The 27743-nt window shown below is 39.7% G+C and overlaps 1 protein-coding gene across 1 annotated transcript; it reads right to left on the bottom strand.

Moving 5' to 3' along the window:
• On the bottom strand, nucleotides 1-27743 carry fech (ferrochelatase). The gene is made up of 11 exons (XM_078270845.1): nucleotides 27512-27743; nucleotides 25709-25802; nucleotides 22111-22230; nucleotides 17044-17192; nucleotides 15825-15959; nucleotides 15085-15191; nucleotides 14355-14453; nucleotides 11035-11142; nucleotides 7719-7883; nucleotides 7337-7396; nucleotides 1-4237 (listed from the first exon to the last, which is right to left on the bottom strand). The coding sequence occupies exons 1-11, from the start codon at nucleotides 27549-27551 to the stop codon at nucleotides 4100-4102; spliced, it is 1215 nt and encodes a 404-aa protein (XP_078126971.1). The 5' UTR covers nucleotides 27552-27743; the 3' UTR covers nucleotides 1-4099.

Here is a 27743-nt window from a genome sequence, read left to right as displayed (position 1 = left end):
TTACACCAGTCACTGTTTTATTTTATTGTATTTAATTTACAATGCTGTAATCGCAATGCTAATACCATGTCCCTCAAATATATATATATATATAAAAAAAAAACATGTTCAAACAATGGAGACAGTATGTGGTCTGGAACGCAAACAAAAGACCAAAAATAAATAATTCCAAACAAAAAAGTACGCTCGAGCTGCAACAAAGCTATAGCGTCTTTGTTATATGTATAACGCAAACTCTGCTAAATGCATTTTCAGCACACACACACACATACACCGAGCAAAACTTTTAAACACACAGAGTTGTCAAACCGGACACAAGAGTGTATTCAAAATAAATGAGAAACACGTTGGTTAAGGAAAAACCCACCCATCACATTCTGCACAAATTGTTAGTTAGATATAGTTGTATTAAAGTGACAGACTGTTTGAGGAATTTTACTTTTGTGTTACCGATACCGCAGTTTGATGGTATCTTATAACATCAAGATTAGCTTATTTTAGCTCAATGTCTGTGGGATCAGCTAGCAGCTCTGCACAAAAAAGGAGAACTACCCATTTGAACCTCCTTTAAACTGAGCTGACACATGAACCCTATGACATCCAGTTAAAGAGCTAAGCTATTCTAATGTCACCATTTAACACACAGTGCCTTCCATTATGCATGTATAGACATAAAACAGAGAACTCTGGGTAAAGTATTCCTCAAAAACAAAACCATCACTTTCAAACCTGTGGAAGATCACTGAAAGCACAAAGTAGTGCCGTTTGTATTGAATGAGGATACTGTATGTGTTGTAATGCGCATGTATGCATTACACAGTGGAAGCAGAAAGATTTACCAACTAAAAGAACTGTACAATAAATGCAACAATTGTTCACATTTAAGTGTAACCATGTTCAAAGACTAAAAGAAATATAAATTTGGAAGTTGCAAGTGCTGGTAGAAGGTCCAATTTAGCTACACATGAAGAGAAACAGTTATAAATTATAAAGTGTCTCTCCCAACGTCGTTGGTAATCAATGGCAAGCACATCCGAAATCTCCAATGTATACTGTCTGTACTTACTGGAAAAAGGCTGATACAATTGTGACAAGCTCTTTCCAAAGTAAACGCTAAAGACCTCAAAGGTCTTCAAGCAGCTTCACTGACAGTTATTGGGAGAATAAAAGTGAGAAGTGTGAGGGTCTGCTTTTTTGGTTTTGAAAAATAACTTCAAGCTCAAACTATCAATAAGTCAACAGCTATCTTGTATGTTCTTTCACATTATCTTCAGAATGGCTGCACCTACACAAGTTAGAGAGCTAAGTAGCTAGCATGTGAGCACTAGTAATGCACAGGTTAGTTGGCTAACTAGCAAGTGAGCTAATAAGCTAGCAAGCGAGTGTTGCTGCTGCTGCTGTATTTGTACCACATCTGGAGAACTGGAGGATGAAGTGTCTGCGAATTAGCCTTGTACTCACAGTATATAGGTAGCCTACGTTAGCTGCTGTTTTATCAGGTTACATATTTGTAGCAGGTTGTTCAAAAGTGAAACCAGATATAGGCTACACATTGTACAGCTTCTCAATTATTTCAATCGACCTACTGTCCTCTGATATTGGATATTGTATTATATGCAACTGCAAGCGATAAAGTCTTTGTAGAAATTATACTACCCATTTGCTAACACTTAGCTCGTCTTCTATGCTCGCTAGTTCGCCTTCTATGTAGTTAGCTTGCCGTTTGCTAAAGTTGTACAGTTCAGAGTTCATTTACAGAAGTTTGGAATATAAAACACTGGTAAATTCAGATTTCAGGGTGGATTTTTCCTGTCAGCATATTGGTTAAGTCCACGTAAAAAATAACATAAAGCACAAGTCCAGTATTTCTAGTTAGCCAGTGTAAAAGGCACATTCTCATGGTATAACAGGACAAAAACAGTGGACGGACAGGGTTAGAGGTACAGAGTACTACCCATAAAAAGTGGTCTTATTTTGATCGTTACACATTATTAGGGAGTCTCATGCCAAATGGGACAGCAGATAAATCAAACCAGGGAAGTTCAAGACATTTTATGGAGCTTTAGCACCTGACGGCAAAACTAAATAAATAAACCTATAAACCTTCAACCTTTTGACTAATTAGATTAGGTCTTCACATTTAGTTACTGCCCTGTGATCAGGGGAGGTGTGAGTGGATGAAAAAAAACTGCAGCGAGGTTTAGGCAGACCGAAGTCAAAGTGAATCTACATCAAAACTAAACTCTCATCCTACTTAATTGTGCTACTTCTCTACACAGTATTTTATTTAAAGAACCCCTCCTGAATCTTGTTGTAGTAGGACAGTTCCAGTGTCATTGTAGTTTTAAACTTCCCGTGCCGTCTTTCAAAAGTAACTATTTTCTGCTTTTCACGGCGCCAAGAATATGATATGAATTAAATGTAAAAAACCTTTTGTCTTATCACTTAAAACTGAAACTGTATGGCCTATACAGTGTGCTTACAGTAATGGAACAAACGGCTTCTGCGAACTGCTAAATATGTTACAAAATCAGACATCTATTTCGATATTGATGAATCAAAGTATCAGATCAGTATTGGTATTGAACAGAAGTACCTGCACGCAATTATATCAGAGGCTTAAAATGATGTTCAGTAACGAATTAGGTAATTCTCCGGTGCCCCGATTATGAGGTCACTCATGCTGTAATCCGTAAACGCAGTTTAACAATCTCTAACCTGATGGAAAAGTGAGAGCTCTGACTTGGATCAAATTTCGTCTTTAAGAAAGAGCCTTTTCTTATATTTTTTTGTAGAAAAAGCATCTACAACTGCGCTTCCAACATCTGTGGCACCCTGTCAACTTCCTACTGACTGAAGAATGTCATACTGTGGCCTACAAACACTGATACAAAGCTTTATTTTCCCAAGCATAGCAAAGTTGTGGGACCACTATTATTCCTTTGGGAAAAGACTACTGTAGAGTTTATATGTATTTCAAAACAAGTAGCACTTGTTCTTGCTGCACTGTGGTTTATTGTAGAAATCACTTAAGGCTCTTTCTAAGCTCTGCAAAACACCAACATAGAATAGATGAAGGATAAAGAATAGATGCAGGATTAAGAATGAGGATTAAAATATTTTTTTTTACTCTCTTAAGCTCAGTGGTATCCATCTAACAGGCAGCAGCGTTTTGAGCGGCAACCAACCTCCTCCAATCACATTGCAAGAATTGCAGCAGGGCTGGCTGGTGGGTCAATGGCATGAAGTGACAGGTGAAAAAGCTGGGGAGAGAAACAGCCGAGCGACCAGTCATGGCGGACTGTTTTTCATTTAGCACCAGCAAGAAGAGAAACAGGGTCTCTGATGGGGGTTTACATGGGCTGATCGCATGGAATGTAAGCAGAAGAGCTGCAATAAAAGACACACACAAAAAAAATAGTGCAAGGCTTTTGTTTTCTGTAGCTTTGATGGCATGTGAGCAGTTTCTGCACAGTGTCAGTTCTTTTACCTTCACAGACTTTTTGCCAATTCGCGTTTGTTTAATCCGTGTGGTGTGCAGGTTGGGAGTCATTTACGGAATCATGAATTATCTGAAGTGAGTGTTAAGATGCAGATATTAGAAGATTTTTTTTCTTTTCTTCTCATTGTCTACAAATCCCATGAAAAGACCAAAAACAAAAAACAAAAATTTTATTTGTCCGTGTATTCAAAGCCTAATATTAGCATTTCGTTTGATTATTAAAATATGATATACTAAATGCTACTAAAATGCCAATTTTGGATTCAGTTTGTGTATTGTTTCCATTAAGTAAGGTACTTGCTGTGGTTAAACTCCTCCTGTACGACATGTAGGTACAATAAAACAAACGTCAAAATGTATTCACAGAAACCATTTCCCTAAGTCCCTCATGTTATGTTTTTCTATGTAACTGACACTATTGCTGGATACATGGTGTGTGTTTATATATGTGTGTGTGTGTGTGTGTGTGTGTGTGTGTGTGTGTGTGTGTGTGTGTGTGTGTGTGTGTCTTCTGTTTATCAAAGAAGGCCTTCAATTTCTTCACAGGTAGCATTGCTGCAGTAAGGGCACCATATGTGTGTGTGTGTGTGTGTGTTTCTATGAGGTTGGCTGGCTGGCGAAGAAGGCCTTGGTTTCCCCACAGGTGGGGTTGGTGCACAGCGGGCAGCGGAGGGTCAGCTGACGGGAACAGGCCTCGTTGGACTTCAGGTGGGTATTGACCAGGTCTGCCAGAGCCTGGACAGGACAGACAGCATTTAATATTGAGACAGAGACAGTTCATCTCCGTGAACACCTGGTTGTGTTGTCAGACAATGGGGAACCCCGCCAGGCCAGAGAAATCTTTTTTTTTTTTCTTTCTTTTTTTTTTAATGCCAAAAATAACGCTGAATATCCATTATGTTTACCCTATATTCATTCAGCGAAGCACTGCCGTTCTGCAGCTTCACACTGCTGTGAGTCCACGAACGAGACAACTGTCTGTGGTTAGTTCACGTCCGTAACAGCAGAACAGTCAAACGTGTTATCCAACTTTAACTGCTAAAGTCAGCTCAACAGGTAAGGCGAAGATAGCGTTCTCGGTAGGTAACGGTTACAAACAGACTCAGGCTAACATGCTGACGGATTCTGTGTTGTATTTTAGCTGAGGTGGACCAGAGAATATTTGGTTAAAGCAGTTGGATGAAAAACCAATCAAGACTCACACTGGGCTGAGTTGGAAACACTGTGCTGCAACACGTCTTTTGGTTTAATTTAAGGTATTCATTTTTTTAAGGATTCTGTTATTCTACAGTGTTGGGAAAAAAAAAGAATATCCTGGGGTGGCCTCTGGCTCACCTGGTGGAGCGTGCCCCCCCATGTGGGCTCAGTCCTTGCCGGCGGCCCGGGTTCGATTCCGACCCGGGGCCCTTTTCTGCGTGTCATCCCCCCCCCTCTCTCTCAACCATTTTCCTGTCTCTCTTCAGCTGTTCTAAATAAAACAAAAAAAACCTAAAAAAAAAAGCTTAAAAAAAAAAAAAGAAAACCTCCAAAACCCAAAATTGAACACAGAATACCTACTCAAAAAACAAATATCCAAATAGTAATAATATTGGCTGTAGCTTCATATTTACCTACAAACATGAGAGTGGTATCAATCTTCTCATCTAACTCTCGGCAAGAAATTTTATATGCAAATTTCCCAAAATGTTGAACTATTCTTTAAAAACAGAAAGTAAGAGCCTGTACTGATGGAATTAGTACTATGGCAGTATGCATTATTTCTTACCTGACCGTTATTACAGAATCCTGTATTTGTTAGTGCTGGCAATGGCCATGGCAATTATTTGATTAAAACCTGTTTTAGTATGTGCACATACTTAAGGTTCGGCTTTTTAAACACGTGTTGTGCTATATTTGCGGAGAGGAGACGAGGCAAATGCATAATCTGAGAGAATTCAAGGGTAAGAATGTCTACGCGAGGAGTTACATACAGTAAGTAAGCTGATTGAACAAGATGGCAATTTGAACGAGGACTTCTCAAAAAAATAAACCCGACACCAGCCAGGCTCTGCAGTGAAATCTCTGATTAATTTATTTCTCTTTGTTTTCCAGAGGCTGCTGCTTGCAGACGGCAGCAGACTGATGCAGCTCACTGAGAAACTAAAACCACACCAAGGAAACCATCCTTCAGTAACTACCAACTAATCATCTTCTGGCTATTGATTTACCGACACACACACACACACTCTCAGAGACTTGGCGAGGGGTCTCTGAGCACGGCGGGTATGACCAGCCAGCCAGCCGGGCGGTTCAGTTCTACTGTAGTCAGCTCTAAAAGGTTCCCATTGATCTGCCCCCTTCCTTTAATAAACCCGGTACACACACACACACACACACACACACACACACACACACACACACACACAGCTGGAGGAGTTGACTGTTGTGAGAAAGGTTGCAGGGTTGAGGAAAGGAAAGAAGGATGGAAGTAAGAAAGGAGACGAGGGAGAGGAAAGGAAGCAAGGAGGAATCCATTTATTGACCATCTCCTGCCTGGAGTTCACTTACTTCACAGAACCTTCTGCTGCTGCTGTCTCCTTTTCTATTATTAGACCCCTACCTTCCAACAGTCCTCCTTCCTTTTTTTTATTTTTTATTTCTTCCTTCTTTCAATCCTACATGTATTTCTCATTACTTTCTTTTCTTTTGTGGTCCTTTTTATCATCTCCCCCTTTTTCCTAACTCATTTATACATTTCACTCTCTGCATCTCTTCCCTCTCGCTCTAAGCTGAAAGCCTGTTCTTGTGTGAAAATAAATACAGACGTGCTACTTTTTAAACCCAATTTTGAATCACATTTGAAATATACCACATCAGTTTAAATGATTTCATACTTTATAGGTTAGGTTTTATGTTTGTATACATGAGTCAGCTCAGTGTGTGCAGTGTTTCCCATACATAGGTTCTACTTGGGCGCACCGCCCAGGTATATAAAATCCAAATTCAATTTCTTTGTGACGGCGTCAACAACGTTGCACTTCAGGCTCAGAGGCTATCGTTAGAGATTCTGTTATTACATTGTTTGTATTGCTTCGTATGTTTTTGTATTTTTATCTTCATAAGTTTGTATACTTGATGTTCATGTTTACCTGATTCTCTGTATACTGCATCATTAGTCGTAGCATCCCCAAACGTCAAACACTTCAGAAAATAAACAATGATCTAACAAACAAAATGAACAAGAACTGACTTTAGAGAGCCCTAGTCTTATGTGATTTAACAGGAGTTAGGAGGAGACAGTGTTGAGATTAATAATAACTTTCTGTATGGATCGTATTATAGTATTACGGGTATTTTATCTGAACTGTTAACATTTGGCAAAAGAAAAACAGATTTAATTGTGTTTATTTAAATGTCCTGTCATTGTTTTTTTTATTCAACGAGCAATTTGTTGTATTTTAGCAGAATACTAAGCAGCAGAAAGGCAGAACTGAGTACATCTTAATATGTTTATTTATCGCAAGCAATATCATTATCACGATATATTTAACGTTAGGCCATATTGCATATTTTCCTCATATCGTGCAGCCCTAATAACTACACTGAAATTGTGTCAGATGCTGCATAGTGTCGCAATGTTTTCATCTGTATCATCTTTTAGTCCAATTTGTTAAACATGTAAATAGTTATGTATTTCTAAATGATCTGATAATGTTATGTAGTCGTCGTTTTCACCTTCGTTTGACTAGTTTGTCACTGAACCCAGCCATCACGCGCTGTGGCTTCACATCCTGCGACACCCACCGCCACAAGTAAATTCTCACCGTGTGGGAAACGCTGGTGTGTGAAACGTACCTTCATAAAGAGAGGGTTCCCATTCAACGACTCTGCTCTCTTGATGTTCTCCACCCCGCACTAAACGGAAGAAAGACGGAACAAAATGTCACACGTTTATGTTACTGAACCAAACATCCAAACGCACCATTCATATCAACCAAATCTAACAGGTTAGGTGTAAAAAAGCCCCCTAGTTTATATACATACTGAAAATATAATGACATTCAAGTTAACCATGAGTAAGGACATATTTGAAAAGTGAGGACATTTTGGAATGACTTTTTTTTGGGAATGTTTAGATTAAGGCTTGGTAATGCATAATGAATTGTGATAGAAGTACACGCGCACGCACAGCCTGGAGCTGCTAGGGAAGTGAACGTGGAGTTTGTCTCTTCCTTACCTCCTCCCCCAGCACCTGCCCATACTCGATGTCGAGCTCGTGTAAAGTCTCTATGTGGTCCGAGGTGAAGGCGATGGGCACCAGCAGGATGTTCTTCTTCCCACGCTCACACAGACCTTTAATCACATCGTCCGTCTGGGGGCCGAGCCACTGCATGGGCCCCACCTGAATGACCAAACACAAGACACGACGAAAGTTTTTAATTCTATTTAGAGTGGAGATTTACGGGTGCCATTTTTGTGTTGACGTAATACAACAGTTTCTCCATCCGGTCCAACCCTTTGATACAGACTAAAGCTTCATCCACGCTACTACGTTTTCATTTTTAAAACGGCATTTGGAAACTAAAATGATCTCCGTGCACACAAGCGTTTAAGTTGGTATCAGCAATAATCTCCGTTCATATTAACACACCTGACAGCACATATCACATGACCATTCCCATACACTGGGAATGCGTGTCCCGGGGTAAACAGGAAGCAGATTGACGTTACTCTGCAGTTGAAAATCATGGACGTATAAGTTGAACATACAGACAATACTTTGGAGAAAGAACAACAATGGCGAAAAGTAAGACCAGGGTTTTGTTTGCTTGGGCGACGACGAAGTGGAACTGTTACCGAAAGGTAGGTAAGCCTACCTAACCGATAAGACTGACGTGCATCGTCGTTTCCAAAGGCCTCCGTTTGTCCCCGTCCTGACTACAAGGCAACCCCGAAGTTTTCAAAATGGGGTGTCAGCAGTGTTTCCAAATGTCTCCGTTTCATGGGCTGGAAAACGCCGGAGGGAGCAGTGTGGAGGTGACATGTAAATGTAGCAAAAGATATTTGATTTTAAACAAAAAACGTAGTAGTGTTAACGTAGCCTAAATGGTCATGGTCCCCAGAGGATGGTCCATTTTGATTTAAAAGGATCTCTACCACCACCTTTAGTTCAGACTTTACAATTGTAACTCCACTACTGGTAACGTCCCTGACACACCAACCCGATTATCGGCCGTCGGACAGTCTGGCGAGGTCAGTGACTCGAGTCTGTTCGGTGTGTTCCGTGCCGTCGTCTGTTGGAGGAGCTGTCGGCCTTCATTTTTGGCCGACCCGACATGCTCAATCGGAGACAGGGCAGTTGGGACTCACCCGGAAATGGCGAGCGGATGAGCCTCTCAAAATCTGACGAAAATCTTTTAAACTGACCTTTGTCGATCTGAAATGAAGACAGATTCAGCAACTGCATGGCCCATTTCTCACTTAAAATGTTTTCAGAAACACGTTTCGGTGAACTATTTAAGTACAATATGAGATATTCTTAACAATTCTGAACAAGCCGCCATGACAGTCTGGCTGTGAATTCCCGGAGAAAAAAGACCTCCGTGACGCGTTCGACCTATCAGCTGCCGGTTTTCATTTTCTGGTAAACAATACAGACAAGCGCCGCCTGCTGCTATGGAGACGTATTACGTTTTGAGCGTACGCTCAAGTCGGCGTCAGGGACCCGACTGATCAGTCCGACTGCCTTTTCGGCCGTCTGGTTGGTGTGTACGCAGCTTAAGGATCATCAGTATCAGTATGTTTGTTCTGTCCAACACTTTGATATTGTGTCTGAAAGTCTTCAGATCGCTGTCTTGTAATCAGGAGTCTTGAAGTCGTCGTGGTTTTCGCACTACACTGGCGACAGGGTGGTCACACACAACAAGATATTTCACCAGGAGGAATCCCCTGACGTATACGTCTGTCTCCAAACTATTTTTTCATGAAAACGCGAGAAGTGACATGGGGCAGGACGTACTGTAATACCATGCGCAAGTCAGGATTTTTGTTCCAAAATTGGATGTCTGCCAGAAACGAGCACTGATTTGTAGCGATAAAACAAATAAGAAAAGGAGAAGAAAATGGGTTAAAGAATGGATTGTAGCCATGCTTGTTGATGTTGTTGTTGGCACACGTTCACAAAATAGCCTGTTTTCATACGTCTTTACCATTTTCCTCTAGGTGCAACAGCAACTTTGGTCCGTATTGCAATGCAACGCATACAGTAAAGTTGCTATTGTTACAGGGGACCCCTCCCCCAGGTTTTCCCTCAACCTGTGTCTTGCCCTCTCATTGGCTCTTGGACACCCAGACAGGTCCAGATATTAAGCCTGCTAGATATTTGGAATGTGTCGGCTCGCGTCTCTGAGCAGTTAACACATAGCACTTGCGCCTATGACTCGAGCGCCGATTTGCTTCTGATTTCCGGCTTTTTACAGGGAGCTTCAAAAAGTGAGTGGAAAATCAGGGCCAATGTGGTGTAGTGTGACTGTAAACTAGGCTTGTCTTGTTAAATCAAACCTGTGTATGTTGTCCTTCTGTCTGTTTCCAGGTATTCTTACAAGTCACACTTTCATTTAACATGACTGCCCCATAAAATGATTTCCTTATCTTATTTTTCAACAAGCAAAATACAAGCCTTAACAATCAAATGATGTCCTACATATTGTGTATGTTTTGAACAGCAAGAGTATTTAAACCCATGTCTGGTTTATTTTGTGCTGAACAGGTATCCAGCAACTACGTCCCAATCCTCTTCTATTGTAAACAGATGATTGGCTGCAAGATTTAATGAATGATGTGTGAATTTTGAGCCACAGTGACCTGAGGACTAAGAGCTTTGAGGTATTAGATAGACAAGTGGCTCCATCTTGTGGCGTTCAAAGAAAAGAAACGTTGTGTGATGGCAGCACTGAACTACAATAAGTTCACCCTGACAAATGAAAAACCTGTACAGTGAAGAGTTATATAAAGTTACATAGTTATAGTGTAGAGGTTTCTGCACATCTGCAGTGATGTACAGCATGAGTTTGTGAATATTAAAATCCATATGAATAATTGGCTGTATTAAAGTATAACATTACCGTTTTATTTGCCTTCCACCTTAATGTAGGTTTTGTAAATACTGGGTACCCTACTGTGCAGTAGTAGCAAAAAAAAAAACTGAAGTCTTCCAAATAATTATATTGTATAAGTACCAGCTGGAACTTGTAAGTATTTTAGTGGTACCTAATTCATACAATGTAATAACACTGTAAACCGCAGGCATTATAAAGTCTGACCAAATGCGGTTAATGATGCAGAATGGATGCAGCATTAATAGTCACTTACAAACTGACTGTTACAGTACTGCTGGTTGTCTGTGTCACTACTGTTTTCAGCAAACAACCACTGTCGAGGTGCCCTTGAGTAAGGAAGTGTGTGTGTGTGTGTGTGTGTGTGTGTGTGTGTGTGTGTGTGTGTGTGTGTGTGTGTGTGTGCTGTGTGTGTGTGCTGTCTGTGTGTGTACTCACCCTGGACTGCCACACTAGTCTGTAAGGGTTACAGTGTCCCAGTCTCTCCATGACTCTCTGAACGGTGGCTCCCACTTCCTGAGGATATGGGTCACCTCTGTTTACAACCTGCACATGGTACACAGGAGTAGCACTGTCAGTAGTACTACTACTAGTAGTAGTAGTAGTAGTAGTAGTAGTAGTAGTAGTAGTAGTAGTAGTAGTATCAGTATCTGTGGAAAGCCACGAACGGCCATCGTTGCAATTATTTTTACTTATCTCGAGATAATGAGTTAATTATCTCTTTATGTCGAGAAAACAACAGATCTTTTCCTCTTATTATTTATAATATTTTTTCAGAGATCAGAATGTCCAAACGGCACAGATCGAGCTGACGGACATAGCAGAAAGATACAGGTGTGACGTCTGGTTTTCAAAATAAAGTGTTAACAAAGGCTATATAGCTATTGTATACAGCCTATGGGGTGTCTATCTCTATATATATATATATATATATATATATATATATATATATATATATATATATATATATAGTGACTATATATATATATATATTAGGGCTGTCAAATGATTAACATTTTTTAATTGCGATTAATTGCTGAAGTTCTATAGTTAATCGCATGTTTTATCACAATTAAAATTCTATTATTTTGCATTTCAGAACTGTTTTTAAGTACATATTAACAATGGAAAGCAATTCTTACCAGTGTATCTTGATTGGGAATCAAATGAATGCAAAGAAAGTGACTTTATGAACTTGACTATTATTTATTTATTGTAAACAAATGTGTGAATCTGTCATTATTGCACAAATTCTACAAGTACCTAACCTAACTGAGATGTAACACTAACACATTGCTTATACAGTACAAACAAAATGGTCCAAAAACCAGATGCCACAGAAGGACATTTAACCTTTACATTTTTAACAAGGATTGAGAACAATTGACTGAGATGTAACACTAACAACCACCGTTAAGGCAAACGAGTGCAAAGTCCAGCCAGAGTCAATATAGTGTTTAGTAACTCCTAAGTAATTTTGATTACTCACTGACGTCCAGTGATCACCGGTTAATGAGACAGTGTTTGCACTTGGCAGCAGTTCCAGTTTAGCTGCTTTCTCCGTGTCATACAGGCTGTGTATGGTGAAACTACTGTCCCCCTCGACGGCAGTGTATAAGACGGGTCGGAATATGCCAACCGTAGTACGTCTTTAAGACCCGAGTCCTCTACGATGCTGACAGGTCTGCAGTTAGTTGCCACCCATTTTGCAAGAGCTGTAGTAATTTTTTTGGGATTTGGTTTCATCCACAGGTTGGCAAGTAGCACTCTCCAAAACACTGCTTTGCCTGAGCCCACTAGCATCAAACGGCGTCACGTTAATACGCTTAGCTTGTAGGTGGTAGCTTAAGCTTGACGTGCTTCGGTGATATTTTAATTCGGCTTTACACAATGTGAATATGGCTTTCGACTTGTCTACTGAGCCGTCCGGGAGTTTTTTTCAAAAGAAAACGCCATTCAGAAGTGTGTTGCTGCTGTCTTTCTCCATGCCGGCAGCCTGCCTGCATTCTGCAGCAGAAGATGGGTTATGAAGAAGTACAGCAGCGCCAAAGGGTCAAAATAGTAGCCGTTAGGCACGACGCAAAGCCGAGTGATGTTTAAATAAATTAAACGCATGCGATTAAAAAAAATGAATCGCATTGCGTCGGCCCTTAATCGCATCACGATTAACGCTGACAGCCCTAATATATATATATATATATATATATATATATATATATATATATATATATATATATATATATATATATATATATATTTATTTATTTATTTATATATATATAGTTATTACACACATATATACACACACACACACGTCGCCGGTCCATTCCACTCCATTCCAGACAGAATACCAGCTGAGATCAGTTGCATTGTTTTTTTTAATCAGGGCAGCAGTTTTCAGATTACATCATGTGTTTACATAATTGCAAAAGGGTTCTCGACTGTTGTAGACAGAAATGGCTGAACAAACGCTTGAAATCCATGTTTTTTGGTCTAAACGTCATACCCAAATTAAAAGTGGTTCAGCTTCCATATACTTTGACACTCTGGGGTGTGCCTGATATCATTGGAAAGGTGATTGATGTGGGTGTGTTTGTGTATTTGAGAAGTGTTTTATTTTGTACTTTTACTTTTTTGTACAGGAAAACGCACAGACATATCTGTAGAAAAAAATTCATATAAAATCCATTTTTGAGTCTTTGAGTGAGGAGACATGTGGCTAATGCCCTGTGTTGTCTGTCACCTGTCAGATGTGTTTACAGCAGTGTATTCTAATCATTTTACAGATGTATGACTTGGACGGAAATAAAAAACCTCCATTCTAGCCTCTGTAACTCTGTGTTAGTAAGGCCTAGAATCACCCTGACACTTGTAACAAAAACTTGAGTGATCAGGCACACCCCAGAGTGTCAAAGTATATGGGAGCTGTACCACTTTTAATTTGACGTTTAGACCAAAAAGCATGGAATTTCAAGCATTTCTTCAGCTACTTCTTTCTACAACAGTCGAGAACCCTTTTGCAGTTATGTAAGCACATAATGTAATCTGAAAACTGCTGCCCTCATTGAAAAAACAATGCAACTGATCTCAGCTGGTATTCTGTCTGGAATGGAGTGGACATTTCTAAGTGACCCCAAACGTTTGACCGGTAGTGTATATATATGTAAAAAAGATTACTTGAATTATATTCACAAGTGTAAAACATGTAACCTGTGTCTCTAATAAATTTAAAAAGAAAATTCCACTTAATTGTGAGGTAAATGACCTTACTCTTTGACATTTGAGTTATAAATAATAAGAGGAAACGATAATTTTAACACGCAATGTATCTGTGCCGTGGTAGTTTTAGAATAGAAGCAGCAGCGCTACTGCTATTAGTAGCAGCAGTATTATAGCAAACATCCCCCCTCAGTTGCTCTTCCCAAGGTTTTTCCCCCAATAAAAGGGGTTTGTTTGGGTTACATTGATTTGACTTGAATTAGACTTCTGCCCACGAAATTGCCACACAAAAGACCAAACGTCCAAGTCCTACCAAAGCCGGAGATCACACTGAACCATGAAACATTCTTGAATTCATCACACAGGCTTTAATCAAAGTGGATGGGACAAGGAGGAAACGTGCAGAGGCTGGTGCACTTAGTTGTACTAGTAGAAGGTGCGTCAACTAGACTATTGGCATCCATCAGTATCAGCAGGAGAAGAGGCAGGCGGTAGTATTTTTATCAGTAGTACTAGCACTAGTACTTCATGGTACTTACAGCCATAGGGAGTGAGTGTGCTGAGAACAGAATGACAACGTCGTCTCTCTTCTCTTCTGGAAACTTCAGCAGCTCGTTTCTGATGTGTTCTGCAAAACACTACACGTGCACAGACAGACACACACACACACATTATTTTCTTCCGATGTTCTGTGATATCGAAATACTGACACTATAATTTTCCAAACCTTAGAACATGTTATTTATTTACAACATTTTACACACAAAATACACCTCCTTCTCCCCTTCCAAACCCGTCCCTACAACCTCACAAATCAAATAATTATTCATTTCTTAAACTGCACTGAAACTTTATTCTTGTATTTGTGTTTTTATTTTTTAACTGCCGAGGCAATGTCTTTTCGTTCCATCCGCACCACCGTGTGTGTGTGTGTGTGTGTGTGTGTGTGTGTGTGTGTATCAGAGCGGAGCCCCGCTCTCTGTCAACATGCAGAGAGGACTCGCGCTTACAGGTACCGAAGTTGGGCACCGTTTTAATGTGAATCGGTCCTTGGTAGTAGCGACGTCATTCTGTCAGCACCCAAAAAGGTACCGGATTCGGCACTCAGTCGTAATGGAAGCCAAGTTAATAATATAATAATAATAATAATTTATTTTTGTTCCCTCAGTGAGTAGGAGAAGCCTGACAGGCACGTTGGTTCTATTTACTAATACCGGTGTGTGTGTGTGTGTGTGTGTGTGTGTGTGTGTGTGTGTGTGTGTGTCTAACCTCCACCAGCAGAGGGTGGGTGGGCCAACGGTCGATGACACTCCAGCGCATTTTTGGCCTGTCGCCTCTGTTGCTGTAGTAACGGTAGATGGCGTTCAGACTGCTGCCTGGATGGACGGACGGACAGACAGACAAACGCATTAATATTGTAAACATGTTTCATAAACACAACAAGCACAGCCCTCTGTCAACAGCGGAGTGACTACAACTGCTTTTCATTGTATTGTACGACCCTGTGTTGCATGTGTAAATAGATAAACCTTGGATTTGGGCAGCCCTTCACGCTCAGACCTCCTGGGAAGTCCGAGAGTCTGCAGACTGAGCCTCGGCTGCTTCGTGTTCTCAAAAACCTACCAGTTATGTCGACTCTGCCACGATTCAAAAACTCTTCTATCAAGCATGACGCTGGATTTGATTTAGTTTACGAATACTACACGTGCGTGTGTGTGTGTGTGTTTATCAATGGGTAACAGGGTGGATAGCACTCTGGGTGTGGTGACACTAACGGCCACGAAAGTCTTTTTTTATCTTATAGTTTTTCCCTTTTATCTTTTTATTTTAAATGAATTCAGTGCTGACCTGTGGAAAGGTATTCATTACTTCTGAACAGCATGGAATTAGCATTATTGCTACTGTAAAGCAGCTGTACTGAGGTTATTTTACGTGTGTCTGTTCTTGTTGTTTTATCTTATGCATTCATTTATGTCATTTCCTGCATCTGTGCTGTGTGTGACTGTCACCTGTGGTGGAGCAGCTGTACTGAGGATACTGTGTGAAGGCCACAGCTCTCTCCACTCCATCTCTCTCCATCTCCTCGATGGCCTCCTCCGTCAGCGGCTTAACATACCGGAAACCGATATAGAACTTGTGAGGAGCTGAAGAGAGAGACAGTCAGTCAGTAACTGCCAGTCATGTGAAATACACACATTGCTGTTTGAGTAAAACTATGGCTGAGAATAAAACACGAATGTGGCACTTAGACATGAAGTAAAACATCTGAATAATGAAAGTAATACAGTCAGGAACATAAAGGGAAGTGATTATGGTGAGTATAAATTGGTATGAAAGTGTTAAACTGGTTCTCCTATTCAGAATCAGGTTACACTTGTACATGTGGTCAGTTTTCAGACCGCCGTTTGTGTCGTTATCAGCGAGGTGTGTGCAGGCGTGTTCAGGGACACTCCTTCACTGCGTCACTATCTACACTTCACACACACACACTTTCTAAGAAGATCACATCTACAGTGCATTATGTGGGCATTCATAGTGAATTTATCATGCATGTGCAGAGACACTCCTTCACATGCGCGCACGCACGCACTTGTTTATTGCTGTTGTCATTTTCAGCTGAACTGTAACATTTAAAAAGACATATAGTTGAACACTGTGGTCCGATCTGTCTGTGGTCTCTTTTTTTCAGTCCTGTGTTGCTTTGCTAGTGTTTCTGATGAACCAAATCTAACATTACGAACAGCAACACGTCACCGCCGGTCGGACTGACTGCTAGTTTGGGTGGTGTCAGTTTCTTTATTCTGTGGCCCAACAGGTAAATTAAGCCTTCAGCCCAACGTTAGTGAAAGTGTTGACGTATGAAAGCATGCATTTTAGATGAATGAGATGAGAGTATATCCAGTTGTTCCTCGACCCTAGCCTGACGTCGTCTGATTCTGCTCCATTGGGCTGTGATTATGGGGCGTGTTTCAACCGAACTGGTTCGAGCATAGTTGCTCCACAACGGATCAAGTCCAGACCGAACTTCCTGACCTCAAATGTTGTGGCCAGGGGCTAAGTTTGGCTGGCATCCAGGCTACCTCGCCCCCGTTTGCTCAGGAGGTTTTCTACCCGGAAGTTATAGACACACATACTCGCTTTAAATTTCAGGAGTGAGAGCTCTGACAGGCAGGATGACCCTCCCTTCCTGTTAGGCAGCGGTGTATATACTCTCTGGGACCGTCTCACCTGTCTCAGGACTCATCTCGTCCAGCAGCTTCACCATGCCCTCTCCCTGCATGGAGGTCCAGTGTTTGATGGGCGAGCCTCCTCCGATCTTACTGTACTGCTCCTGGATCTTTGGCGTGCGGCGCTTGGCGATGAACGGGCCGAGTTTACTGCAGAGCAAGGGATAGATTGAAGAGTTACGACTAAAACACTCGTAATGTTACAGTACAATATTTACTCATAGCTTTTAACACAAATGGGTCCAAAGCATGATGAATAGGCCCTAATGTGTACTAGTTAAACTAGAACATTTAAGTGGCTTTCATGAACGCAACTTCAATTTGGCTTAGTTGGTTGGTTGGTTGGTTGGTTGGTTGGTTTGTCTGTCAGCAGGATTATGGAACAACTACTAGCACAATTTTCCTGAAACTTGGTGGAAGGGTGCAGCATGGGCCAAGGAAGAACCCATTCAGTTTTGGAGTGGATCCAAATCACGGGGTGGATACACTTATTATTTTTTACTTTCGACAAAGGCTGAATATGTCACACGAATCGGCTTTCTATTTGTAAACACACAGTGTTCAAAGTTGCCCCCCCCCCCAGCAGTGGTTGAGCGAGCTAGAGAGTGAATGAAAAGAGGGAGCGCCGAACAAAGCAGTGAATTAGAGGACTAAAACGATCCTTTCTCATTGTCTCGGAGAGAGGTCATGTTCTGAAACTTCCTCCTGTCTGTTTCTGTGTGTATGTGTCAGTTAGACAGTATGAGACACGGGGGGGGGGCAAAAGAGGCAGTTTGAAACGGGAACACGGTTATTGGCTGGGTGTTACACACTCATGTTACCCTGGAAATCCAGAGTTCTCGCGAGAGCACAATTTGAATTTGCTCAGCGAGTCACTGGTATTCAGTAATGATGCTCGTTAACTACGCCCTTGTAGCCGAGCTGCACCAATCCCATCGGTGTATCTGATATAGGCGGGCCAGAGGCGAGCTAAACAGATGACGACAGTTTAATCTACCAGTTGGCTCCTTGGATGTGGGGCTCTGGATACGTCACCCCATGTATTGTTGTGATTGGTCGTAGTGTTATCCAATTGCGTGCAGTGAGATTTTCAAATGCATGCTTAGTGCCACCCCCGAGTTGGGCCCTTTTCATTACTCAATGCCAGACCCTTAATCTTTCGGATTTGGGTCTGGATTTCTAGGCTACACTCATGTGGGGCCCAAAGGCTCTTTGTTGACGCCCAGAAGCGTCCCAACTCTCCAAAATGAAAAATAAGAGAAAATACAGGCAGAAGGCAGGGTCTCTAGACACACCTCTGGTGGGTCATCAGTGATGACTGAGAGGGATTACTTTTGTAAAAGGGGTATACTTTGTTTTTTGAGGAAATCAGAATCAGAAAAAGGTGTATTGCCACAATAAGTACACTTACGTAGAATTTGCCTTGGTCAATAGTGCAAACAAAAACAAACAAGCATATTAAACATTTATATGAAATAATAAATACAGAAAACAAATATATACATACAAAATAACTGTGGAATAGAAAAACAAGAGGCTGAATGGGAAAGTATTGCAAATTATATTATACCTTAAAACAAAAGAAAGTAAATTGGTTACTTCCTTTGGTAAATAATATGCTCCACTGTCTGTATAAATGTGTATTGTTCTTTTATTCTAGGGACTAGGGCTGGGACCATATGCTTTTGTCCCGATTTGATTCTTTCACGATACAATTTGTATTGCGTTTTTTCATTTATTGCAATTCTAGAAGCATCGCGATTTGATAGTATTGAGTATTGCGATTTTCTTTTCCTTATTTAATAAAAACAAAAAGTTGAATAATTCCCTTCTAGAGACAATACATCATGAGAGATTTCTAAAAACTAATTGTTTTCTAAAAAGAACGCACATCACATGTCAGTCACTCAGTCAGTCTGACATTTAGTTCATTTGTAAAGAAGTACATAACATTTACTTTCTGCATGTTCTGCTTTCGGTCTGTCTTGCTGGAAATGGATGTGATGGAGTCACTGTTGGCAGTGCCGTATAAACAGAAAATATTTAGGTAAATTATTGGTATAAACAAATTTTAAAAAAATATCGATTCTAGGGCGCCCAGATAGCTCAGTTGGTAGAGCGGGCGCCCATATATAGAGGTTTACTACTCAACGCAGCGGGCCCGGGTTCGACTCTGACTTGCGACCCTTTGCTGAATGTCATTCCCCCCTCTCTCTCCCCTGTCATGTCTTCATCTGTCCTGTCAAAAATAAAGGCCGAAAACAGCCAAAAAATTATCTTTAAAAAACAAAAATAAATAAATAAATAAATAAATATATATATATATATATATATATATATATATATATATATATATATATATATATATATATATATATATATATATATATATATATATATATATATATATATATATATATATATATATATATATAAAATATATATATATATATATATATATATATATATATATATAATATATATTATATATATATATATATATATATATATATAATATATATATATATATATATATATATATATATATAAAATATATATATATATATATATATATATATATATATTATATATATATATATATATATATATATATATATATATATATATTTTCTAGGGAAAAGAATCGCTTTTAAAAATAATCACAAAAAATCATGAAACATACGATTTTCAATTTTTTTTTTTTTTTTTTCCACTCCTACTGGGGACCATATGAGTTTGTGTTTCTAATGGTATTCTTTTTTTCCAGAAGGAAAGGAATCTGAACATGTTGGAAGAGCAAGTGCACAGTAGTGTGTACCCTCCACATGTGCCATAGCATCCCTGAGATAAGATGCTGCCACCACCTTTCAGCAGAAAACAAAAAAAGATGAACAAGCATTTTTTTTTTTTAGAGAACAAACATTATCAAAGCTAAATATAAGCCATAATGAATACATTCAATATTCTTTCTTCGAGACAAAGAGGAAAGTCTAGGCTCAGGCAAAGATATTATATCGAACAGAGAATGTATGTATTTTTTTTTGGTCTCGAAAAGCTATTTCATCAAAGTAATTTAATGTAATTTAAACTCATCTGGTTGGTCTCTGTAGTGCATGTTGGTTTAGATATTCTAAATAGCCCATGTACCACTCACAAACAGTATTAAGCAGAAGTTAAACCTGCCTCCTTGAAGGATTAAATTGAGCTTCAATGTAGTCCGAGAATAGCTCTCATCCTACCTCTTGCAATCGGCTTAGTTTAATTTGGAATAGGCTAAATCTTAGACTATTTTAAGATAAGTCTGTGCAACTTGCTTTGAGTTAAGACCGATCAAATGGGCATTTTAGTCTGGGACCAGGCTTAAGCCTCGTCTGTGAAACCAGCGCTATATATGTTCCACAACAAAACTTTGTGGTCACAGTTGTGACGTTGAAATGCCACGTTGAAATGCCATGTTGAAATGCCATGTTGAAATGCCATGTTGAAAAGCCATGTTGAAAAGCTCCAGGGTCTTTATTAGGGGTGGAACGGTACATGTTTTCGTATTGAACCGAAAAAGTACGGCGTCACGGTTTGGTGCATGAATTTACACGGAGAATACACGATATAAAAATAAATAAAACTTGCGTCGCGGCTCCGAACCATTAGTTGGGAGAGACGCCTTGTTTCTTCAGGCTAACTATATTAGCTTTAGCCAGGCAGGGAGCAGCTTGACACTTGAGACTGTATGACACCAAGTGGTACAGCCTGAGACATGCATAATAAAAAAAAAAAATTGCCTTCTGCATTTTTGTTTTGCTTTTCCCGCCATTGTACCGAACTCGTACCGAACTGGGATGTCTGAACCGAGGTATGAACTGAACCGTGACTTCTGTGTACCGTTCCACCCCTAGTCCTTATGCTTCCTCGTCTCGCAGATTTCTTTCGATTGTGGTGGCACCTGGATCGTTTTTGCAGCTGCTGCCGTGGTCCTGCTTGACGCCCTGCTACGCCCTGCACTGCTACTACTATTATTTCTAGTCATAGTTCTATTATCTTTATTGTTACTATAATTGCCATGCATCATGCCAACTGCTATAATTATTATGAAATCATATTTCTGTATATCTGTGTCTCTGTCCGACAGTGACAGATGGCCACCCACCAAGAGCCTGGTTCTCTGGTGTACTGCTGGTTTCAACCACAGAGGGGAGAACACTACACACCAACAGATTGTCCCTGTAACAGCAACATAACACTAAAAGAAAAATAGCAGACTGTTCAGGTTCCCAGATTAATCTGAGGGGGTCACACAGACTCACAAGATGACAAAGAAAAACAAATATATTAATGTCAAATGTTTCTTTTCTTTCCACAGATTTTTTTCTTCTGAAACATTGGAGATTTTCACGTGAGATGAAACAATCTTAGACGGAAAAGAAATATTTGCTCATAACTCACATCCACTATCAAATGTAATGTTTAATCACAATAAAATAAATCATTTCAAGGACTCATAAGCAAAAAAAAAGGTTGGGACCAACTGCTTTAGTGAACAGTATTGTTAAAGTTTTTCTTCTCAGCAGCAACAAGAAACACATTGTTGGTTTAATGTCAGTTATTATGAAACAGAGAAGAGAGAGCATCGTGACCCAACAACCTTCTCCATTTGTTCTCTTTAGTGCGTGTGTGTGTGTGTGTGTGTGTGTGTGTGTGTGTGTGTGTGTGTGTGTGTGTGTGTTTGTGATTTATAGAAGCTGTGATCCAGACTGCATTTGAAATGATATTTTAATCTGTAAACACAGCTAGTGCAAGTCCCATGCTAGGGTTTGTATCCCTAAACAAACACACACTTAATGAATGTTACACTTATTTACTAGATATGCTATCGTTTGCAATACAAATGGCAAAGACTTGTTTGTTGGTTTGTTGGTCCGGGGAACAACTATGCTGCAAGCGGTCAAATACAAAATCACAGGTTTTAAAAAGCTGCTTTTATTCAGATAAAGATAAACTGTGTGTATGTGTGTTTGGTGCGCGTGTGTGTGTGTGTGTGTGTGCGCATGTGCAGCGTCTCCACGGTGCATACCTCTGTACAGGGAGTTTCATCAGGTCTGTGTCCATGAAGAGCCGCAGCAGGAAGTCGTGAACATCTTCTAGTTTCTCAGGTCCTCCCATGTTCAGCATCAAGATGCCCGTCTTAGGTTTCCTGCAGGCACAAAAGATTTATAATTAATAATTCATATCTAACAATACCTCGACCCCCCACAAAAAATATGTTAAGCTTATTGATTATTAAATGATGCTTAATCAATAGCCTTACTACAATTAAATCTCACAATATATTGATTTTCTTAATTTCTGCTGATGTATTAGTCTTTGTGCACAGACTATTGTAATTATTGATTGCTAATGCCATTATGCTAACACAAAACAAAATTCGTAGAATATTGATATTTCTACATATATATATAGTTTATAGATAATAAATAGCGGTGTCTGTGTTGGGCTTTCAACCAGTTTGAAGGACATCATGTGAATGTTTTAAACTTAACTTAAAAGCTCTAAATTTGAAACTACTAGAAAGCACCCAAAGTCATCTTGTCCTGTCATCCTGTGACATTAATGTTATCTTACAAGTAAGGAAAAGGTGTCATACGCTCTGGCTTCATATGCATTTCTCTATTTATTTAAATGACGTTTCTGGTCTGAGGGCCAAAACCTTCTTCAAAATCAAGGCCTGAGAGCCTAAATGTGATCAAAATAAATAGATAAATGCATACGAAATTAGAGTATGCAACACTTTTTTCTTACTCACAAGTCTACTTTCATGCAGGTTTTTTTTCCATGCGTTACTTTTCTGCGTTATCTTAAATGTTAGCTTATCCTGTCAGCCTGTGTCATTAATGTTATCTTAAACAACTAATGTTAGCTTGTTGTATCAGGCTCTGATGCTAATGTCAACTCAAGTCTCCAATGTTAGCTTGTCCTGTCAGCCTGTGACATTAATGTTATCTTAAGCAACTAATGTTAGCTTATTGTATCAGGCTCTGATGCTAATGTCAACTCAAGTCTCCAATGTTAGCTTGTCCTGTCAGCCTGTGACATTAATGTTATCTTCAGCAACCTTTTAGCTTACTGTATCAGGCTGTGATGCTAATGTCAACTCAAGTACCCAATGTTAGCATGTACGCCTTTGACATAAATGTTAGCAAAAAATAACTACTGTTAGCTTGTTGTATCAGGCTGTGAAATAATGTCAACTCAAGCACCAAATGTTAGCTTGTCATCACAATTTGTGATATTAACTTTAGTTCCAGTAGCAGATGTTCACTTTTAAAAATTGTATTTTTATTTCTTTAGAAAGAAAAGCAGCAGAGCAATGAACATTACCAGCTTTGTACCTGATTGTTAAAAAATGTTTGTTTTTTTTAGCAGGTTTCCTGCTGTCCCACACAGTGAAGACAAAAATGATAAAATAACATAAAGGCAAGACAAGCAATAAAAGTAAGAAGTTTTTTTTATCAAGTCTTGTGAAATTAATGCTAGCTCCAGCAGCTGATGTTAGCTTGTAGTGCAGCTTGTGAAATTAACATGCTTGTCACCTCAGTCTATGAAACTAGCCTTAGCTCAAGTAGCTAATGTTAGCGCTTTCTGTCATCTTGTGAAACCAACTTTAGCGCCACAAGCTGATATTAGCTTGTCAGTAAATTCTGTTGGGTGCTGCAATGCTTTCAACTTTGCACTACATCACAACTCATTTTAAGATTCACAGACGCACTGCGTGCACAGCTCTGGTTTCTGTTTTTTTATACACATTTATAAGCCTTGAATGAAGTCTAAAGCTGACAGCATAACTGTTTTGATCTCCTACTCTAAAATATTTCAATTGCTTTCATCTCTTACTCTAAAAGTGACAGTTCAACTGCTTTTATCTCTTATTTTAAAACTGACGTTTCAACTGTTTCCATCTTAGTCTAAAGCTGATAGCACAAATGTTTTTTATCTCTTACTCTAAAAGTGACAGTTCAACTGCTTTCATCTCTTTCTATAAAACTTATAGTTCAACTGTTTCATCTCTAACCCTAAAGCTGACAGTTCAACTGCTTTTATCTCTTACTCTAAAACTGGCATTTCAACTGCTTCGGTCTTTTACTCTTGAACCGACAGTTTAGCAGCTTTTAAAGTTTCTACAAGGAACTTCCATTTTATGTTGATTTTGGCAGCCTCAGTGGACAAAAGTGGTAGTGTTTCCATGAGCTGAAGGAGTTTCTGGTGAATCATGTGAATCCTCTAGCAGGCATTAGGAATATCTGCTGAGGCGACTCAGGTCCTTTGGAGTATGCAGGACTCTCCTCAGGACTTTTTACGACTCTGTGGTGGCCTCTGCCATCCTTTATGCTGTGGTCTGCTGGAGAGGGGGCAGCTCGGACAGGGACAGGAGCAGACTCAATAGACCAGATCAGGAGAGCGTGTCCTCTGTACTCCATAGAGGAGGTGGGGGAGAGAAGGACGTTAGCTAAGCTGACATCCATCATGGACAACACCTCTCACCCCATACATGACACTTGTGGGGTCCCTGAACAGCTCCTTCAGCAGCAGACTGATACACCCAGGGTGTAAGAAGGAGAGGTACCGCAGGTTGTTCATCCCGGCCGGTGACAGACTCTACAACACCTGCACCACCAGATAACGTTGTAGTTTTCTGTTCCTGTTTCAATTACCCACCACTTACCATGGCTCTATGTATATCTTTATTGTTATTATCTGTATTTATATTTTTCCATTCAGAGTACTTCTTTTTTCAATTTTATTTATATTATGGTCACACTTCAATACCATTTATATTATTGTTAATTACTTTTGCTATGTTATTTAATTACATATTATTCAATCTAATTTCACGTCAATTACTTACATTACAAAACATTTCGTACTATGACCACCTCACTTTACTTTACAATACTTTTTATATAATGCCACTTTACATTCATTCAGTACTTTTTGCACACTGTCTGTTGTTTGCTGTTGTTTGTTTGTTGGTTTGTTTTTATTGTGGAAAAACTACTGCTGTAACAAGTGAATTTCCCCATTGTGGGATGAATAAAGTATTATCTAATCTAACTACAAATATTCTCGCTGATGGTCTTGTTTTCTTATGTGATTATATAATATCAGTATTAAATTAAGTTTCATCACCAGTTAAAAGACTCTTTGCAGTAACGAGACGCTGATGCAGCTGTTAAAGATGAACTAAAACGCTAAATCCACTTTTCTGAGTTAGTTAAATTACATGTACAATCACATCATTACACTATCAATTGATCCTGGTCCCATTTCATAGCGTTCATTACAACAGAAGCCGTTTTCCGTTTTACAGAGAAACAGTGATTCTGTCCACTTGACGGTGTATTCTGGGACACTCCACAGAGAACTTGCCGTTTAAGTACCACCTGGAGCCAACAACCCCAGAAAAGACTGGGCAACTGGCCGCTACAGAAGCTCAACAAATGACCCACAAAAGATCCCAGATGGCTGTAGCAGACTGTTGTCTTGTTGTGTCAGGGTTCTCTGAAGCTGCATTAGCCGTAACAGTTATGCTACGGAGTGTATTTATGTACATCTACATCCACTTAGTATAAAACTGCCACCGTGTGTTGCCAAACAGTTGTGTGCGTGCGTGTCACCTGTTCTCCTGTGTTTCTAGAGTCGCAGCCTGGGCTAAAGCAGCAGCAGCAGTGGAGCGTTTCCTTACACTCAGACTGACGCTGCTCCTGGCAACTAAAGCAGAAGGAGAAAACATCCGTCACTCACACACATTTTTTATACAGGTTAAATAAATATTACTAGGCATGCACGGTGTTTCCCACTACCTTACATCATACATTGTTATTAATCAAGAAAATAATCGACAGATTAATTGACAGATGATAATTGTTAGTTGCAGCCCTATTCAGTGTAGAACCAAACGGGGGTTCTTAGTTTTCACTATTAGCAACAAATGAATAGTAATTAATCATCACAAATAATCATTATAAAACAACACAATATGTTGTTATTAATACCACGCATTTGTTTTGCTGAAAGTATATCTGATTTTGTTTCACCTCTTGACTTTCTCCTTAAATTTAACTACAATTATTTCTCCCAACATTCAATGGTTGTTCTTTCTCCAAGGTGCTCCTGGAGCTTTCTCACCACCATCCATCAATCATTAGTTTGCTTTTTTCCAGCTGTGAGCAGCTACTCCATTTTCTTTGTGCATTGCATTGTGGGACAATGGAATACAGCAACAGAACACATAAAGGGTTTTTACTATGCACACTCAAATCCTGTATACAATTAGTGGGTAGTCTGGATTTGGGGCACAGCAGGACAGTGACCTTGCACTATTTCATCAAATGAAAATAACCATGTGAATCATTACATACAAAGATTCTGCTCGATACATTTGGTATCTTTGGAAACGTTGGGCTCTTCACTAGAATTTCATATAAAAGTCTGTTAGTTTGAACAATATTTGGCCAGTAAACATACGTTTGTAAAAAAAGGATGCCAAAAAAGTAAAATAATGTGTTTATGACTGACCTATTTCATGATGTCACACTAAGTGATCCTAAACACACTTTCATAATTAGCACCACTGAGATCAAAACCAGTTTGTGAAATAGCGAAGACAAACGCTACAAGCTGCAGAGAGCACAGAATCCAATGTACTTTGAATTATGTAAATGCTCGATCTAACAGATCGAGTTAGCTTTACTTTCATAACCCGGGCTGCAGTACCCCGAAGCGCCGCCAGGAGGCCTACTTTGGTTATGCAAGTTTACAATAGAATTGTGTAACTCCATGTAAATGTTTAGTTCTTACTAGCTGTGATACCATAGACGGTTAACGGATACGTGCAGTATTTACGGATCATCTGGCTTATACTAAATCCATCACAAGTACTAGATAAATTCATTATATAACATTAACATTAAACTGTAACCTACAGTAACGTTGGGCTGCGTCAAGATAACGGAAGTTAGTGACTGGCTATCTACGGAAACACCGCAATTTGTCTATAAAATAAAAGCACCTTTCAGCAAATATTAGGATTTCGAACTGATTAAATAGCAAACATGGGCAAGGAATATAACACCTGAGTCGGTTGAGTAAGCACAAAAAGACAATGAAGCTTTAAAAGCCAACAATACAAATAATTGCGCGTTAATGTTACTGCGAGGATTTTATTGTGAGAGTATTGACAGGAAGTTGAACTTCCATATCATTGCTAGTTTAACGCCCGATTATAAAATGATGACAATGTCAGCGTGTTGTTGAGTTAGAGCGAACAACGCCGTCCCATCACTTGAAACGGCCTTTAAACTGCATTAAAGAAACAGAGTAACACAGTTTTCTCTGGGACATCCTGGGCTAAATCATAGAACTTGAAGGTTTCCGTGCACAGCTTTTACAAGGCTGACTTCGTGCAGAGTCACACTCACATTGGATCAAGCGACCGGCGCTTCCCATCACTGCCATCATGGTAATTTACTGTTTTCACAGGCCGATTCAAGTTTCAGTTCCCGCTGTAATGAAGGCTGGATACTTGTGCTGTCATCGGCTGGTTCCACGAGTATTCCACGCACTGAGTGACTCGCTGGCCAGACCAGACAGCCAGTTTCCTTCAGCTACCACCTGGCTGGCTGTACTCGGCTGCAAACTCCAGTCAAGTTC

The sequence above is a fragment of the Sander vitreus genome, chromosome 16 (assembly GCF_031162955.1).
Source record: "Sander vitreus isolate 19-12246 chromosome 16, sanVit1, whole genome shotgun sequence".
Lineage (NCBI taxonomy): Eukaryota > Metazoa > Chordata > Actinopteri > Perciformes > Percidae > Sander > Sander vitreus.
The sequence above is the reverse complement of the archived record's forward strand: the minus strand, read 5'-3'. Positions and strand labels throughout refer to the sequence as shown.

What these genes read in the sequence shown, in the direction of transcription:
- fech (XM_078270845.1), bottom strand. Translation starts at nt 27,551, where the DNA reads ATGATGGCAGTGATGGGAAGCGCCGGTCGCTTGATCCAAT. An exon ending in ATGAAACTCCCTGTACAGAG is followed by an intron (nt 17,193 to 22,110) that starts GTATGCACCGTG and finishes CTTGCTCTGCAG; the next exon opens with TAAACTCGGCCCGTTCATCG. An exon ending in GTACAGCTGCTCCACCACAG is followed by an intron (nt 15,192 to 15,824) that starts GTGACAGTCACA and finishes CCGTCCATCCAG; the next exon opens with GCAGCAGTCTGAACGCCATC.